Source organism: Onychostruthus taczanowskii, unplaced genomic scaffold (genome assembly GCF_017590055.1).
Source record: "Onychostruthus taczanowskii isolate IOZ18803 unplaced genomic scaffold, ASM1759005v1 scaffold38, whole genome shotgun sequence".
Classification (NCBI taxonomy): domain Eukaryota; kingdom Metazoa; phylum Chordata; class Aves; order Passeriformes; family Passeridae; genus Onychostruthus; species Onychostruthus taczanowskii.
The window spans coordinates 12,103,744-12,119,151 of record NW_024501237.1 but is presented as its reverse complement, the minus strand read 5'-3'; the positions used below and the strand labels follow the sequence as shown (position 1 = coordinate 12,119,151).

At 42.1% G+C, this 15,408-nt stretch overlaps 1 protein-coding gene across 1 annotated transcript; it reads right to left on the bottom strand.

The window, feature by feature from the left end:
* Positions 1-2,191: 2,191 nt before the first annotated feature.
* Positions 2,192-14,771, bottom strand: PGRMC2 (progesterone receptor membrane component 2). The gene is made up of 3 exons (XM_041412140.1): positions 14,397-14,771; positions 4,436-4,591; positions 2,192-3,399 (listed from the first exon to the last, which is right to left on the bottom strand). Exons 1-3 carry the CDS (start codon positions 14,722-14,724, stop codon positions 3,302-3,304), a joined length of 582 nt encoding a protein of 193 aa, XP_041268074.1. The 5' UTR covers positions 14,725-14,771; the 3' UTR covers positions 2,192-3,301.
* Positions 14,772-15,408: the final 637 nt, after the last annotated feature.

The following is a 15,408-nucleotide window of genomic DNA, read 5'->3' as shown; positions in this document are numbered from 1 at the left end:
AAAAGTTGATCTAGCTCAATAAAAAGATACAAACAAGTACAAGCACGTGAGATAATTCTGTAGTCCTTACTGGAAATTTAAAATGTTCAGATCAAGTAACAACATGGTACTTTATTTTCCTCTTTAAACCAAGGAGGTTTGAAAATACATCTACTGCCAAAATTAAGCATTTTTGGGAAGTGGTGTACAAAATGAGGCAAAATGTCAAAACAAATGATGACTAAAACTAATTTTACACCAAGTGTAGCCTATGAAAACAAGTCATATATTAAACTGGAAATGTATTTTGTTTCTGAAGATGAGACATTCTTCCATCAAGACCCTCATGTTGCTTAAACAAAATTTACCACAGTATCAACGTGCCTGTCATTTTACCTACCAGTGAATTTTGACCAAAAGATTGACACAAATGTTCCAAGGTTGAACGCCTCCATCAAATTTTTATAATTGCACTGAAGTTTGGATGGATCTGATGTTACACTAAATTATGCTGTGTGTCAACTTTTTATAAATATGAAAGCTACAGTGCGCTTTAAAGGTTTTTTTTTTTAGGTTGTCAGCTTTAGATCACTAGTGACTTTGTATGTAGGATGGATGAGGTTAATTTAAATCCACCAGACATCAAGATTGAAGTCTATGCAATGTTCTGCTGCCATGGACAAGTTTTGTATTCTTCAGTTGCCATTAAGTTGCTTCAAAGCAAAACTCACCCTTTACCCATCTTGTCGTTCAGCTAATCCTGAAAGTTAAATTTTAGGCATTGTCCTCCTAAAGCAATTTTAAAACAACAGAACTACATGTGATTTCACTGTGATTAAGCTTCACTGCCTTTCTGATAGCAAGGAAAAGGAAACTCGGGCTAGTAAGTCACAGCAGATACAAAACTACTCTTCCTTCAGAAGTTACCTTTCTTGCAGCAGCAGGAAGTTAGATACAAGCATGGTACAAGCATGAGGAGCAGCTAATGCTACAGCTGCACTGAGTAAGAGCACTGAAACTCAGAGCAAGGGTCAAGAACTTCCATCTATGACTCTGTACAGTAGAAGCTGTAACACATACATGTATTTTCATGTGGAAGCCTGGGGACAAACACTTATCCGATTGTCCTAAGGGATGGTTGGGCAAGCTGCCTTTTCCTGTTCCACAGCCAGACAAGCTGGGTGCCATGATGAGCCGCAACAGCTGTGCAATAGCTAAAAGTGAAAGTCATACTGTAAATGTACTGTAAAACCTTCTACAGTGAGACTTACCTAGAAGAAAAAAATTCCCTAGTGAAGCATCCAGATATAGAACTGGTGTTTAATTACTCCCAGCCCCTGTCCTATGCAAGGAAGCTTTTATTTATCCTGTCGGTTCCCCCTGCTCCATCTAAGCCACATATTTCTGTGGTTAGTTACAGCAGCATGCCCAGCATTTCAGCAGAGTTAGATGATTAGCAGACACTCAATCCAAGCCTGGACACTGCACCACTGCTCCGCTTATAAGGACGTGACTCAAACAGAAGCCAGTGCTCACTGTATTCACACCTCCCAGGAGTGTCCAGCCTCTACAGGAGCCTGCGAACACTTCCATAGAGAAACAGCTTCATTTCTGTTACTTCTTCCAGGCCAAAACAATTCTATTTCAAGGCTAGAGATGAAAGAGAGTTCACCCTGCCTTCTAGGACATGTGAGTTACACACAATTCCACAGAGGAGTTTTTGTTTATTTGTTTCATTTACATCAACATGAATCTCTTTCAGTCAAATGGGAATAAAAAAAGTAGTCATCCCTGGAATTTCAGAGTTTACAGTTCAACAGAATGTATATATATAAACTGTTACTGTAGACTTAACACAGTTGAAATCTGCAACCAGAGGTACAAACATAAGCCAGGAGGCTGCTGTTCTTGTCCTGTTAATGCCATGTGATATATTCCTTATACTGTATGTTGCACTCCGTTACTACAATGCTTTATTTGTATCACTTTTCCCCCCACCATAAATTCACTAGCATAGGTTTAGTCTCTTAAATGTAGCTTACCTGAGTAAGTCTTCAAGATTCCTCAACAGCTGGGACTTGAAAGGGAAAATCACTCCACCAGGACAAAGACCAGTGGCTGCTTTATCTGTCCAAGACTTCTCCCCCTTTTTATTGCATGGTACTCCAGCTCTGCTTACCAGCTTCTACACAAAGTCTGACAGCACATGTGGTATTGTACATGCTTTATTAAAATGGTATCGTATTTACAATATCTGCAGAAACAATCCCTCCCAAGTCTTGCATTCAGACAGACACACACACAGACACACGCGCGCAACGCCCCTTCACTCTACGGGGGTGCGAAGGCTATGCTCCCAAAAGTTAGGCAGCTTCTGGAAGAGGAGGAAGGGAGACTTTTTTTGTGTGTTTGTAATTCCTTAAAAAGAAGCATGGGAGTATGCATTTGGCCATCACAATGCTAATTTAAGTATATGTAGTATTAACATATGGCAGTAACACTGAGTGCTCCTCTTTTACATTCTATACACAGAATGACATCAAGGTTTTCCAGTCAACAGAACATTCCAATTCAGTCTCACTGCTGCTTGTAGTGACTATGAAACCGCAATTTGGGGGCTGTCCCTTAAAACAATTCAAGTCTATGTAAGCGAAATAAGGCACAATTAATATTTGATTTGATTTAGAGGATGGGAAAAAGGGGGAGAGGCAGGCTTCAGATAATAGTTGTTGTAGAAGAAACTTTTTTTACCCAATCCTTTTGAGAAAAGGATGAATTTTATCCCCATCCTAATCTACGTGGACTTCTCTTAGAGAACTGAAGGGTTCTGCTAACGCCCACACACAAAACAAAACTGGTAATTCACATTTTTAACACCGGCTTCAGGAGTCTCACCTACTGATGCTGATGTGGATGAGTACATCTTTCTTTTAGTGCTGAAGGAGAAGACACACACGAAACAAGATTCAAACCTTCCTCTGAGCTTGAAGACTCACGTCTTTTAGAGAGCTTGTAAGGTACACTAGTTGAAGGCTTCAGCTTACTGATAAAAAGGAATAGCATTTTTGCCTTTAAATCCCTGGCCCCTCTTCACTAACGAAGCCTAACCAGACATTACAAATAAACTGCAACAAAAAATTTGGCAGCACAAAGAATGTCTAGTATTCAAATCTTCATTTGTGAGTATATTATTTTCCTTGTACAAAACCTGTTGAATGTTTTTTCGCAGCAGATGAACTGTACCCAAAGATGCAGGACATTCTGTGATGGGGAATAAGAGGTTGCAGTTCCGAAGGCCCCTGACTTTGGTTGTTTACAAAGTTCATTCCTGTTTAGTGTGATCCTTGGTATCTTCCTCATCTGTGTATTCTGATGGTTCTTCCCCTGGTTTTAGGAGTCTACCTACGTAGTCATATTTTTCTGAAAGAGATTTATGATTCCATTACAATTAAATACAGCTGCATTTGCTTGCTAGCCCATACCACTGCAAATTCACTTTTTCTCCGACACACTACAGTTCTAAATCTCAGTCACTGAAACTGATGGTAATTTAGCAGCAAGCTCAGCCTCCCAAAGCAATCTTTCTACCATTATTTTCTCTAACTGTGAGTACTTTGTTTCCATTCTCCTCCAGCTGATCAGGTAAGATTTATCACCCAAGGACTAAAAACCAATGCTCTTCAATCCTTCAGCCTGTTTTGATTTCAATTAGTGTGAAAAATTATTCCCCCTCCCTCCAGAGGCATAATTCCTTATTTGTCAGAAATTATTTCAAGACAAACTCATTCAACCCTTTATGTTAAAACAACTCTTTGTCCTAATGATAATTCCACGGCATCCAAAGCCAACAACCCCAAGCAGGAGTTCCACCAGCTAAGCAGATGAGATTTGGGAGAAATGAAATTCTGTGCCAAATAGCTAACAGAACAGTTTTCTCATATAAAAATAAAAGTTTATAAAAGCTATAGTGACATATAGTGAAATACTCTGTGGAAGAAAGGCCTGAAATCCCTGGTCTGGTCGTAAGTTACACTGCACACACATTAGAGGGGACCTCGCTGCAGTCTACACCTCCCTTATGAGGGGACAAGGAGGGGCAGACACTTTGCTGTGGTGACCCCCAGGTTAGGGTAGGGTATTAGAAAAAGGTTGGGTATTAGAAAAAGGTTCTTCACCCAGAGGGTGGCTGGGCACTGGCACAGGCTCTCCAGGGTCACAGCACCAGCCTGACAGATTTCAAGCAGTGTTTGGGCAATGCTCTCAGGCACAGAGTGGGATTTTTGGGGATGGTTCTGTGCAGAGCTAAGAGTTGAAATAGAAGATCCTTAGGGGTCCCTTCTGACTCAGCATATTCTGTGATAATATTACTGTCAACACCTCTTTAAAAGCTTCCCCAAGCCCAAATCAGTCATTTTTATTAAAAGCATTTCCTTAAGCTGATAATTTCAGAATTTACCTTTAAATTGCATTTCCCACTCTCTTACACTTTCCATCTGTACAGCATTTAAGTCCGATAGGTCATCATATTCATCTCTGAGTGCATCTTTATCTAGACAGAAAGTTGCTAGTCCCCTGGAGGCATCTCTGCCAGCAAATATTCCATATGGACCCTCTGAAAACAAAAAGACAAAATTGATACCTTCACGTCTTTGTTTATGGTAACCAAAGCTCCGTTCTTTATGTAGTCTGCCAAAGCCATACATTAAATTTCTGCAGTGATGGGAACAGCAGCAGTTTCAATGCCATGGCTGTTTGACATTCAACAGCACTGCAATTCAATCTTTAATATCACTAGGAGATAAAGTCTGCTGAGAGAAGCAGAACCAGGAAAATAGCTTTGAAGGGATATCTGGAAAAATCCCTGTCAGTTGATGCAAGCCAGTTGATGCAAATTCCAAAGGGACCAGAGGCTGGAATTCAAAAGAAATACACTTCTATTAAGCAACACATTGAATATTTACAAGTCAGATATGAACAGAAGCAAACTGCATAGACATCTTAATTAGAAATCCATTATTATAAATAAATAGAACTTAAGAGGGCTAATTAATGACTTCACTTCACTTACAGAATCACAAGAACTTTCCGTATCTTTTGTGACATTTCTTACTTCTGAGGAAATCACCTCACTTCTTTTGGGAAGCAGATCCCCTATACCCTTAGCCTGCCTGTAATGCTCTTGAAACCAGCACAAATTGTCACACAGGAATATAAAGCAACTGCTTCCTCTGTGCTTTTTGACCAATGCAAAACAGCAAAAATATCCCAAAAGAATTTTGAGCAATGACTGTGAAATAAATATTATTACCGAGAGAAACTGATGGTTTATAAACCAACAATTTGTAGGATAATTAACTGAAAGAACTTTAGGCATATTGTTATCTTAGATTTTCTTGACCTAAAACCAAATACCTTAAATTCAGATGAATTAAAAAACCCCAAACCAATACAAAAAAAACCCAAAAAATACAACTTAAAATTTTTCTGCATTAACTGCAGCAGCCTAGCACCAGAGACACCCAAGGCTTGCTACAGAGTGCTCTCCACGTGGTGGTGAACAGGCCAGAACCCTTCTCTGGCTTACCTCTCAACAGTGGCCATCAGACTGAAGAAAAGGCAGCACCCATGGGCAAGAATGAACACAATCAAGTGGCAACACACTGTCCTTCACCCCCTCTACTGCCTGCTGGAGCGCCTCAGACCTCTTCTGCAGTAGGATGAACCATGGGGATGAACCATGGGGAATCATTCTGAAAGGCTGGTTCCTCCCAGGCCGCTTGCTGCAGCCACCACACCTATCTGCTCCTGCTGGGCAGTGACTCCAGGGCTGGGACACAGGCTGAATGCAGCAGGGACAATTCCTGAAGCAGGGAACCTGAGCACCATATGGATCAGAAGAAACGATGTCCTCACCAGAACTGGTGTTGTCTCTCCACCCCAGAGTGCTTGGCATTGTAAACTGCTTAGGGTCAAACCTGAGAACAGAAGGTTGTCCTGCATGCCAAAGACAATTCCCTCCTCTCTCTGGAAATCAACCAACTGATTTCAAAGTACAATTTCACAAGGAGTAGGTATTAGAGAATGAACTATCAGCTGGAAGTTTGCACTGTACCAGTCTGACCATAATGATGAACAGCATCTCTGTGCTCATCCTTTCAGGTCTTTAGCTCCAAGAACAGCATTCATGAGAACTATCTCAGGAATCAGGGACTACAGATACAGTACTTCAGGGAAACAAAGCCAAGAGGGCTACCTTTCCTATTTGCATCCTCAATTAGGTATTTATTTGAAAAGCAAGATTTAGAGACTGAAATCAATCCTACACCAATGCACTCTGCATGCTCAGTCACTTCCACAGGACAGGCTAAAAGGCAGCAATGACCATCATCTGCAACACAACAGTTTCTCCAAACAAAAAGTCCTGCTTCAAGCAAAACTCAATGATTGCTCATTCAAATAATCTCATTTTTGATGTTCTAAATGAAGAACATGGGAGCTATAAACAGCACCTAGAAACACCACAATTAGTAAATCCTTAAAGGCAATTAGAAATTGTTACGTAGTGACCCCACTAACAGTATTCTGTCCCCATTTTTTCCTTTCTCTGAAGTGTTTCAAACAAATATGTCCCTAAATCCTACTACTGGCACAAGGTGTTTTCCAAACTCTGGCTAATCAGAGAGTACCACCCTGCTGCCCTTCCCTTCTACCCTGCATTTAGTGGTTTATGGAATTTCAGAGCACCAGCTGAGATGTCACCTCTTGGTCCACCAGCTTGATTCCAATTATTTACATTAAAAAGAGAATTATATTTATCTGTATCAAGCACTGAACATTCTTAAATCTCAGTAACACACTTAATTGAAAGCATGAAAATTTTCAGAATACATCAGCTTGCATTAAGATTAATGGATGCAAAATTTCTGCAAGTATCTAATCTCACATGCTATTATACCAAGGTTTTATTCTTTCCTAAAACTGAATTTGAACTTTAAGATTCCAGAATGTTTATTACAGAAGTATTCAGAAGTCACAGAGGACTCATCAAGCCACGTCCAAGCACTCAGTGGAATGCTAACTTGTAAAAACCAACCTTTGGACTCGGCAGACAGCATTTTAAATTCCAGCTCTGCAAATTAACTTAGAAATGTGTTCTATTCTTTAATCCTATACTAAAAGGTAAATATTGAATTGTGATTATTAGCAAATGGTGCAAGCTTGGCTTCACCTTGGTTCCTAAAGCAGAAGTTCACCAATCTCAGTATGAGCAAGATCTGCTTCAAGATTTAAAGCTTCCATTTAGGTTCTTCTACACAGAGTTTAAGTACAGTATTTTGTATTAATACAAAACATACAGGTCTGGGGTTCTGCTCTAACCCCTAGTCTATCACTCACTTCTACATAAAAAACTGGTGCAACAGTCTGAAAAAGCTATTTTGCATATCAGATTTCACTGCACTTGGGGAAGTCTCCAGGAAGGTGCCAGAACATAAAATCCCAGGGAGAAAGTATCTTTCAGGAACATGACTGAGATGGAGACATCAGTACAATCCTAGACACACTCCCACGGAGCTCTTTCATGGCCTGATGCAATTTACTCTGCAGGCCCTACCCACAGTCCTTCTTTCCTTTCCTTTTGTCTGCCCACCTATCTAGCCTGGATTCTGCTGTAAATAATTGATTGCAGCATGACACGACAGACACGCTGAAGAGAGGGCAGGAACAGTGGCTTGTAGCACAGGTACATAAACCAAAGCAACTTTCTGGGACTGTATCACAAAATTTCAGTGGGTTTTTTTTGGTTTGTTTTGCTGTGTCCCCAAATTAGCCATTTCACAGTCAAATATATCTTGAAAAAATTCTCCTCCCACTCCTATTTGGGATAGTACAACAACAAGAGTCAGGGAAGTGTAAAAACCAATTAAAACACATCTGCTACATGTTACTTGGTTATATGGAGGTACTAGTCTTCCATAAAGGAAAGCTGCTCCTTGAAGAATGCTTTTATTCCCATCACAGCTTTCACATTTAAAGACCTCTGTTCCAGAGCCTTTGTTTATTTTAGCCCTGAGACCAGTTATCAAGCCCACATATTTGCCTGCCTATCTCCACATCTGTACCTCCACGTTCATACACTGCATTTCCCATGTATAAAGTCCTCATCCACCTTACAACTCCACCTTGTATAAAGTACACCCTTCTCTAAGCTACGACACATGCAAAACATTGCTACCCACCACCTGCAGAGCTTCACTTCCTTTCAGAATCCAGTCAAGAATTTAGCAGCCTTGATGAATTTGACATCCTGTTCAGCCTGACATTTGTCATTATTCACAATAAACTGGGTACCCTGAGAATTGGTAAAGTCAAAGTCTCTTCAGACAATAAAAATACATTCAAGATTTCTGCATCTCCTAGCACTGGTTTGGTTCTCTAATGAAGATTTAATTTCTCTTTGCAGACAAGGAAAAATATCTATTCAACCTACAGCAACATATTAAAAATTTTGAACCATGAAGTTTTTATTTGGAAGCACTGCTTCTAGTCACTTCCTCCAAAACAGGGTAAACTGGATCTTGGAACAGCACACATTTCAATTTTCAGCCAGTTTGGCCAACAGCTCCCCCAGCAAAACCTATGCTGGATCTACCTTCAGAGTACATTCCTGGTTGCCAAAAGGCTCCCTGACCATGTCAGTTTGGTAGCAGCTTTGTGGAACATCCCAGACTATTGCTCCAACACCAGCAACGTTGTACACTGAACTTTGGATGGCTCCAAGGGGCAGCACGGGAATACACCACAGATAGCCACGTGTGAACTTTATAGCTAATGAAGTGATAGGTGAGCTAAGAATTGTGGTCGTTTTCACAAGGCCCATGTGATCTCTCTACAGAAGTCACACAGGTTAACAAGGTTCAGTTTTAAACCAGCAGCTTTGGTTTCTTCAACTAGTCAAAAAGCACTTCAAAGCAATCACCAAATGTGCATCTGTGGGCTCCATACAGCTACTGGAAATAAACCCCAGTTTTGTATGAAGTTTAGATACTCAGGGACAACACTTTTTTATCTGCAGACAAGAATAAGGACTAATCTTCCCTTTAATGTGAGTTAGGGCAAAGAGAGACAGGCTACAAAATTATTAACAACTACACTATTCTATCACTTTGCTTACTTTTTCCACTCTAAAGAGAAACATTCACTGGCTGTTTCAAATTTTCTGTCAGAATCCTGACATGTGTTTGCTCAGTGTTGCATCTTTCATGAGAGAATGAAAAAGCTGAAAGTTATACTAAGCCATTTGCAGATGTAGCTTGAAAGCAGAAGGTTTCTAATAACATTTATCACTGGGAATTCAAGGTGACATAATTTTAATTTTGCTGCTCCAGATTTACATGAAACAGAAGATGTGGGTCAATTTTAAGTTACAACTTGCATGGAAAGTATGTGTTCTTAGGAGATCAATCCACATGCTAAATGGGAACTCTACAGATGTGAAGTCTACATGCTAAGATGGAACTGCCCAGAAACAGGGGTCTAAACCTGACTCCTCAGGCACAAGGTCAGAGAGCCTCACTCTTTTGCTTACTTGCTTTTTAACTTTGTGGAAAAAAAAAAAAAGTGCAAGAATCAATAAATGACCCAATTTCTACTAAAGGGGCAGACAACAAGCACTGGTAAGAGAGCCCACAGGCTAGCAGTCAGGAGCTTTCTAGAAGACAGCTGCATTCTTCAGCAGGACCTAGATTCAACATCTTGGTTCAGTGAGAAATGCTCTGACCACCAGTTTATTTCCTAATAAGACAAGCAAAGCTGGCCAGGTTTTTTCATTCAGTGATGGCAATGCTGCTGTGTATTGGACTTAACATCTACATGTCAGTAACAATTCATATTAACTAACTAACAATTCATGTGATGTCACTATCACATTTCGTATTACCTTGCTTTGAGCACACCTGCTTGATCAGGCCCCTCAAATATCAGGTGACTCAATGATTTCAGAGGTATTTTCCAGCATAATCAATTCTGTGACTGGAACGTGATTGGTTTAAATAGGAGCCAGGAATTTGTACAGACCTCTTATGAAACACACAGTTGTTCAATTTTAAGAGATATACTGAGGTTGTGAAAAAGGGAAAAAGAAATTTAAAAAACAAGAGAGAGCTGACAGACACACAGAGCAGAAGCAGAGGAGACAGAGTGCTGATCTTCCTGCACAAAACCACTTTACTGCTCTCCATGAACATGGCCTGGAGGCTCAGAACCACCTCTACCCTGGTAGCAAAGGCACTACTCCCTTTAACCAGAAGTATGGAAACAATCTCTCACCAATATTGTGTATACACCTTGTAGTTTTATTGCTTTTAGCTGGAACTCCACTTCTCTGTCCAGAAAAGCTATTTCTCTGAAAAGCTGAATCCCAGGGTGAGAGACACTTCCACTACATAGACAACCAAAAGAGGTGACAAACATCAGAACCACTGAGAAGACCTTTCTCACTTGACAGAAAACACTTCTTTCCCCCAGTCCTATCCTCTGTACTTATCTGTAACCCCTCAGCCTGTTGTGTTCGTAAGATAAGGCCACCCTTAACAGTATTCTCCAAATACAACATATGTAAAGTCCCTCCTGCAACACTTCACTCTAACCATACCCTTGGAAAGGATGTATGGAAAAGCACCATTGCCATGTGGTCAACAGAGACACTGTGAAATTTATGGCACTGACTTCCAAATAAAGTCAACAGCATCAGAATATTTTTATACAAATTACTGGAAAAAATGATGGCTGTTTATTACAATGAAATAAAGGCAGTTTTCCCTTCATGGAAAATGAACTATGATGGAATATTTTTTGTGGAAGGAACTACTACTATCTAATCTATTCTTCTTGGAAAATCAGAGATCTTCATGACATCGTGAAAGACAAGTGGAATGAGAGATGAGTTGACAGTGACAACATACTGCAGTGAAGGAAAGTCAGGAAATTGATTTTTTTAAGATCATGAAACATTAAGAAATAGAAGTGACGTGAATAGTTGCATACTCAGGGTTGCACATAATCTTGCTTTGTCATGCTCAAAGATGCGTGTTTTTCATAAATGCACAAAGTATTTACTAAGCTAATCAAAACCTGTTTATGGCATTACCTTGGCATGCAAATTTAACTGCTAAATATTAAGATTTGCCGACATAAAGTACACTAACTCTTACAATGCTCTTCTACTGACAAATACACAACCAGAAACCTCAATGCAAACAAACACACAAAGTTCAATGTTATAAGAAATGAAAAGTAAAAGACTGTCTCTCATTGTAAGATATGAAACCAACACAGCACACACAGAAAGTATTAATGACTAAACCCTAAGTCATGAGATGTGATTACAGATGGGAAATCATCCCAACAGAGGTTCTCTGACTGTCTGCTTATGAGATATTTTTAATAGCGTACCACTAATTGTTTACTTTATTTCTTTTGGAGTTTGTGGATGATAAAGGGAAAGGCAATTAATTAGATTTGATAATCAGTCAAAGCATTCTAGGTCACTTATTCATCTGTGCACAAGCAGAGGTGGAATTTAATACACCTAAGTGAAGTCTTGAAACAAATGCTATATTTGCAGGACAGAGCACATTTTGGAAAATAACTTGGAAAGTAAAGTTTTAAATTCAGAGTTCAATGTAAGCAAAGTGGTTTTTGGAGGCACAGACTGTTATATGTGCAGTGTAGCCTTTTTATACTCTTAGCTAAAATACATTAAGAGATACCAGAGACTAACAGGATACCAATGAGATAAACTGTAGAAGGCGTAAAGACAGCATAACAAAAACAAAAACAAAAAAACAAAAAAAACCCAAACAAAAACAAACAAAAAAAACCCCCAACAAACAAACAAAAAAACCAACCAACCAACCAAACAAAAAATCACTGGGAAACATTTGGATTAGATGTTCAAGAAAACAAAGTTTTCAGTCATGGCTGTTTGAAAGTAGGGCTTCCACTCTGTCATTATTTAAAACTACCTTTACTGTATGTATGTAAAGGGCTCTTCAATGAAATGGACCAAAGTATAACAGGATTTGCTGAATGGAAACTTAAAACCAGGAGACCTCTAAATAAAATCAGAAGTTTGGTGGAAACTTTAATGGAATCTCAACTGTTGGACAAAAATCTGGACTAGATGACAATTTGGTGCGTTTTAAACTTTCTGCTATAAGTAGAAAAAAGAGGAACACCTTGGCATCCAAACTACACTGAAGGAGGAAAACCAGACCTTACTATGAAGACATGAGAAGCCACCTGAGGCAGCCAAGTCATTCTACATTAACCCAGGCCTGCAGACTTGCTGAAGTCTGACAGTGAGCCCTCAGCCACTGCCTTCCACTGAACTCAAAGCTGAAGCACTCTCTCTTCACATCAGTACCTCAACAATCTACTAAAGGCTCACAGTCAGAGCCTGAAATATCAGCAAAGCCAAAGTCCTCAGCTCTTTCTTCTGTTAAAATTTGGCCATGCTTTGTTGGTATGCTTTGCACTTCCCTTGCCACACTCCAGCTACGAGACATAAAATTTCTGTGAGAACTCCTGTGGACATCTGGACACTCTGGCTGAAGCCTTTCTGAAAAGATCTCAACCAGCTGTAGGAGACTTTTCCACTTGAACTCTTCTCACGTTTTTAAAGCTGCAAACTATCTAGTTTGCAGTGTTCTTCTACTAGTGTTCTTCTTTTCAGCCACTAAACAGTTGCAAGAAAAAAATTCCCTGATATGAATCCAAAGAGGGAAACCACATGAGCAGGATTCAGAAATCATCATGTTTGGCAGAGAACGCACAGCTGATGATGCATATGGTTGAGCTTTACATGCAACATCCCAAGTTACAGATCTGACAGACGAAAACGATGTCACTCCTGTTAGAAAAAGGCAGTCTTTCACGACAGGGACAAAAAAAAATAAAAAAAAGCCTTTGTCCCTCTTGATGAAAAGCTAGAAGCACTGCTTTTAAGGAAACCAGCAGCTACCAGTTATCAAAAAGCAGACTGATGTCCTAGAACATTAAGTTTTAGCTTCCTCACAACAACAGGCCTCCAAAGGTTGACAGTGTGAACCATTGATGGTATTTGGAGAGGAGAGCCTAACAATTAACTGAAGTTTGATACACAAAAGGGAAAAAGTCAATGTTCAGATCAGGGTTCAGTATTATTTCACAGAGCACTCTGCCAGCTTAGGGGTGTTTCAAGTGTCATGCAGCATGTGTATTACCTGCATTTTATGTCAGCACACAGGTCTCAGTTTAAAAACCCCTAAATAAGAGAGACAAAAGAACTAGCCTGATTAAGTGTCATGAAAGCTGCAGCTCACCAGGCTGCATTTTCTCAGCTTTACTGGTTAATAAACAACATAAAACATGGCAAGATATTTTGGATTCCACCATGAACTTTTATAGTACCCATCCAAAAAAAGCATTTCAATTCAATTACAGCAGGTTCACTTTCTGCAACTGGTATCACAAACTTGGAGCATAAAGTAGTTACAAAATTCTAGCCCAGTTCAACCACAGAACTGCCTGTCCCTTCCCCGCCAAGAACCAAAGGCTTTTAACATGCCAGCTTTGTATTTTTCTTTTTGTAACCTCAATTATTAAATAATAATAAATTATTACTTAACTTGAACTATTTCCTGGGGGAGTGGGAAATATCCTCTCTCTCCTCCACCCCTCTCACAAGGAAGATTGCCACGGTTATTATGAAAACTCCTGTATAGTTTGATTAGAGCAAGTTTCCCAAACCACCATTGTTTAAAGAAGAAAATTATCAGCAGTCATAAGCCTCATTTCCTTTGGCATCAGTCGTGAACACAGTGCTCACCAGTAAGTTTACCCACCTCATTATTAAGAATGCTGTTTATCACGAGAAAGTGTGCTGCAGTTTCACAGTGTACAAGGTGAATACAAAACCAGAACATTTCTCTGAAGCCTGTTTTTCTGAACCTTCGAATACACATTTCCTCTCCGAAGAGGATTGCTGTCTGTCTGTCTGTTTACAAGACTGGCTTGATTTCTGCACTCTTCCCAACAGCAGCAACATATTCATCCCAGAGCTCTCCTTGCCTATCTTTATCCTGACTAAAAGTCACACTCAACACGGCATTTACACCTAAATAAATAACCAGCTGCTTGGGTTCCTCTCCTGAGCCGTAAGCGCTAGAACGAAGAAAGCACTGCTCAGCTGCACTTGGGAAACCTACTAGAAGAGACAGAAGGGAAAAAAAAAATAGAATTAACCACGGCACATCCAAATCAAGGCATCTGGGAAAATGACGGCTGCCTGAGGAGAACCCAGACCCGCTGAGCATCACCAGTGTAACACCGCCGGCGGGTCCCAGGCCGGGACTGCCCCCATCCCCCCGCCGTCTCACCGGGCCCGTAGAACTTGCTGCCTTTGGTCACGTCGAAGACTTTGCCGTTAACAGCCAGGAGGATGCGAGGGTTGCGAGCGCCGTCGAACTCGCGCAGCTGCTCCAGGGAGAAATCCCGGCGCTTCATGCGCGGCAGCGCGGCGGCCTCGCCCTGCCGGGCCGCGCCCCCCGGCCCGTTCCGCGCTCCCCAGCGCAGGTACAGCCGGTAGGCCGCCAGCAGCGCCAGAGCCAGCAGCCCCACGCTCAGCAGCATCTCGCCGCCCGCCACGGCCGCGCCGCCCGCCCGGCCCTCCTCAGTCCTGAGCCGCCCCTGCCCATCGTCCGCCATCGCTGCCCGGACAGCGCGCGCCCGCGCGGGACACGCCCGCCCGCGGCCACGCCCCCGCCCACCGCCCCTCCCGCTTCCCATCCTCCTCCCCCCCCTCATTCGCCTCCCGCCGTCGCCCCCGCGCGCCCAGGTGGCGTTGGCGGGAGTGGCGCGCGGGGGGTCGCGAGCGCCGCCGCCTCACGGCAGAGGGCGGGGAGCCGCGGGAGGGTCTGAGGGCGCCGCCTTAGACCCGCGGGGGCTGGGGAGGAGTGATCGCAGGAGGCGCCCGTCCCCGCCACCCGGTGACAGGTTCGAAGGCCGGCCGCCGGTGTTCGGCCGCCGCGGGGCGGCCACGTCGTGCGGGGCCCGCTGGGCAGCTGCTGAGTGAGCGACACGTCTGCGTGCGCAGGGCTCCGGGGCGGCGGCGCTGCCCGCTCGGGGGACGCTGGGCCGCTCTGTGGGGCGGAGGCGGCTCAGGGGGCTGCTTGGTGCACTCCCCTGCTTAGGATGAATGTACTCTTCCATTTCTGGAAACGGGGTGCTTGCCGCCATAGGGCTGGTGCAATAGGATCACCTGCCGTGCTGTGAAATGTGTCACTGGCAGCACATAGATGGCTCTCGTATTCCTCGTTACTTACTAGCCTTGCTGCTCGGGAGTGAGATTGCTCAGTTACGTGAGCAGAAAGACTTCTTAAAGGTTTTATT

What these genes read in the sequence shown, in the direction of transcription:
- PGRMC2 (XM_041412140.1), bottom strand. Translation starts at nt 14,724, where the DNA reads ATGGCGGACGATGGGCAGGGGCGGCTCAGGACTGAGGAGGGCCGGGCG. An exon ending in CAGCAAGTTCTACGGGCCCG is followed by an intron (nt 4,592 to 14,396) that starts GTGAGACGGCGG and finishes TTTTGTTTTCAG; the next exon opens with AGGGTCCATATGGAATATTT. An exon ending in GTGGGAAATGCAATTTAAAG is followed by an intron (nt 3,400 to 4,435) that starts GTAAATTCTGAA and finishes AATCTCTTTCAG; the next exon opens with AAAAATATGACTACGTAGGT.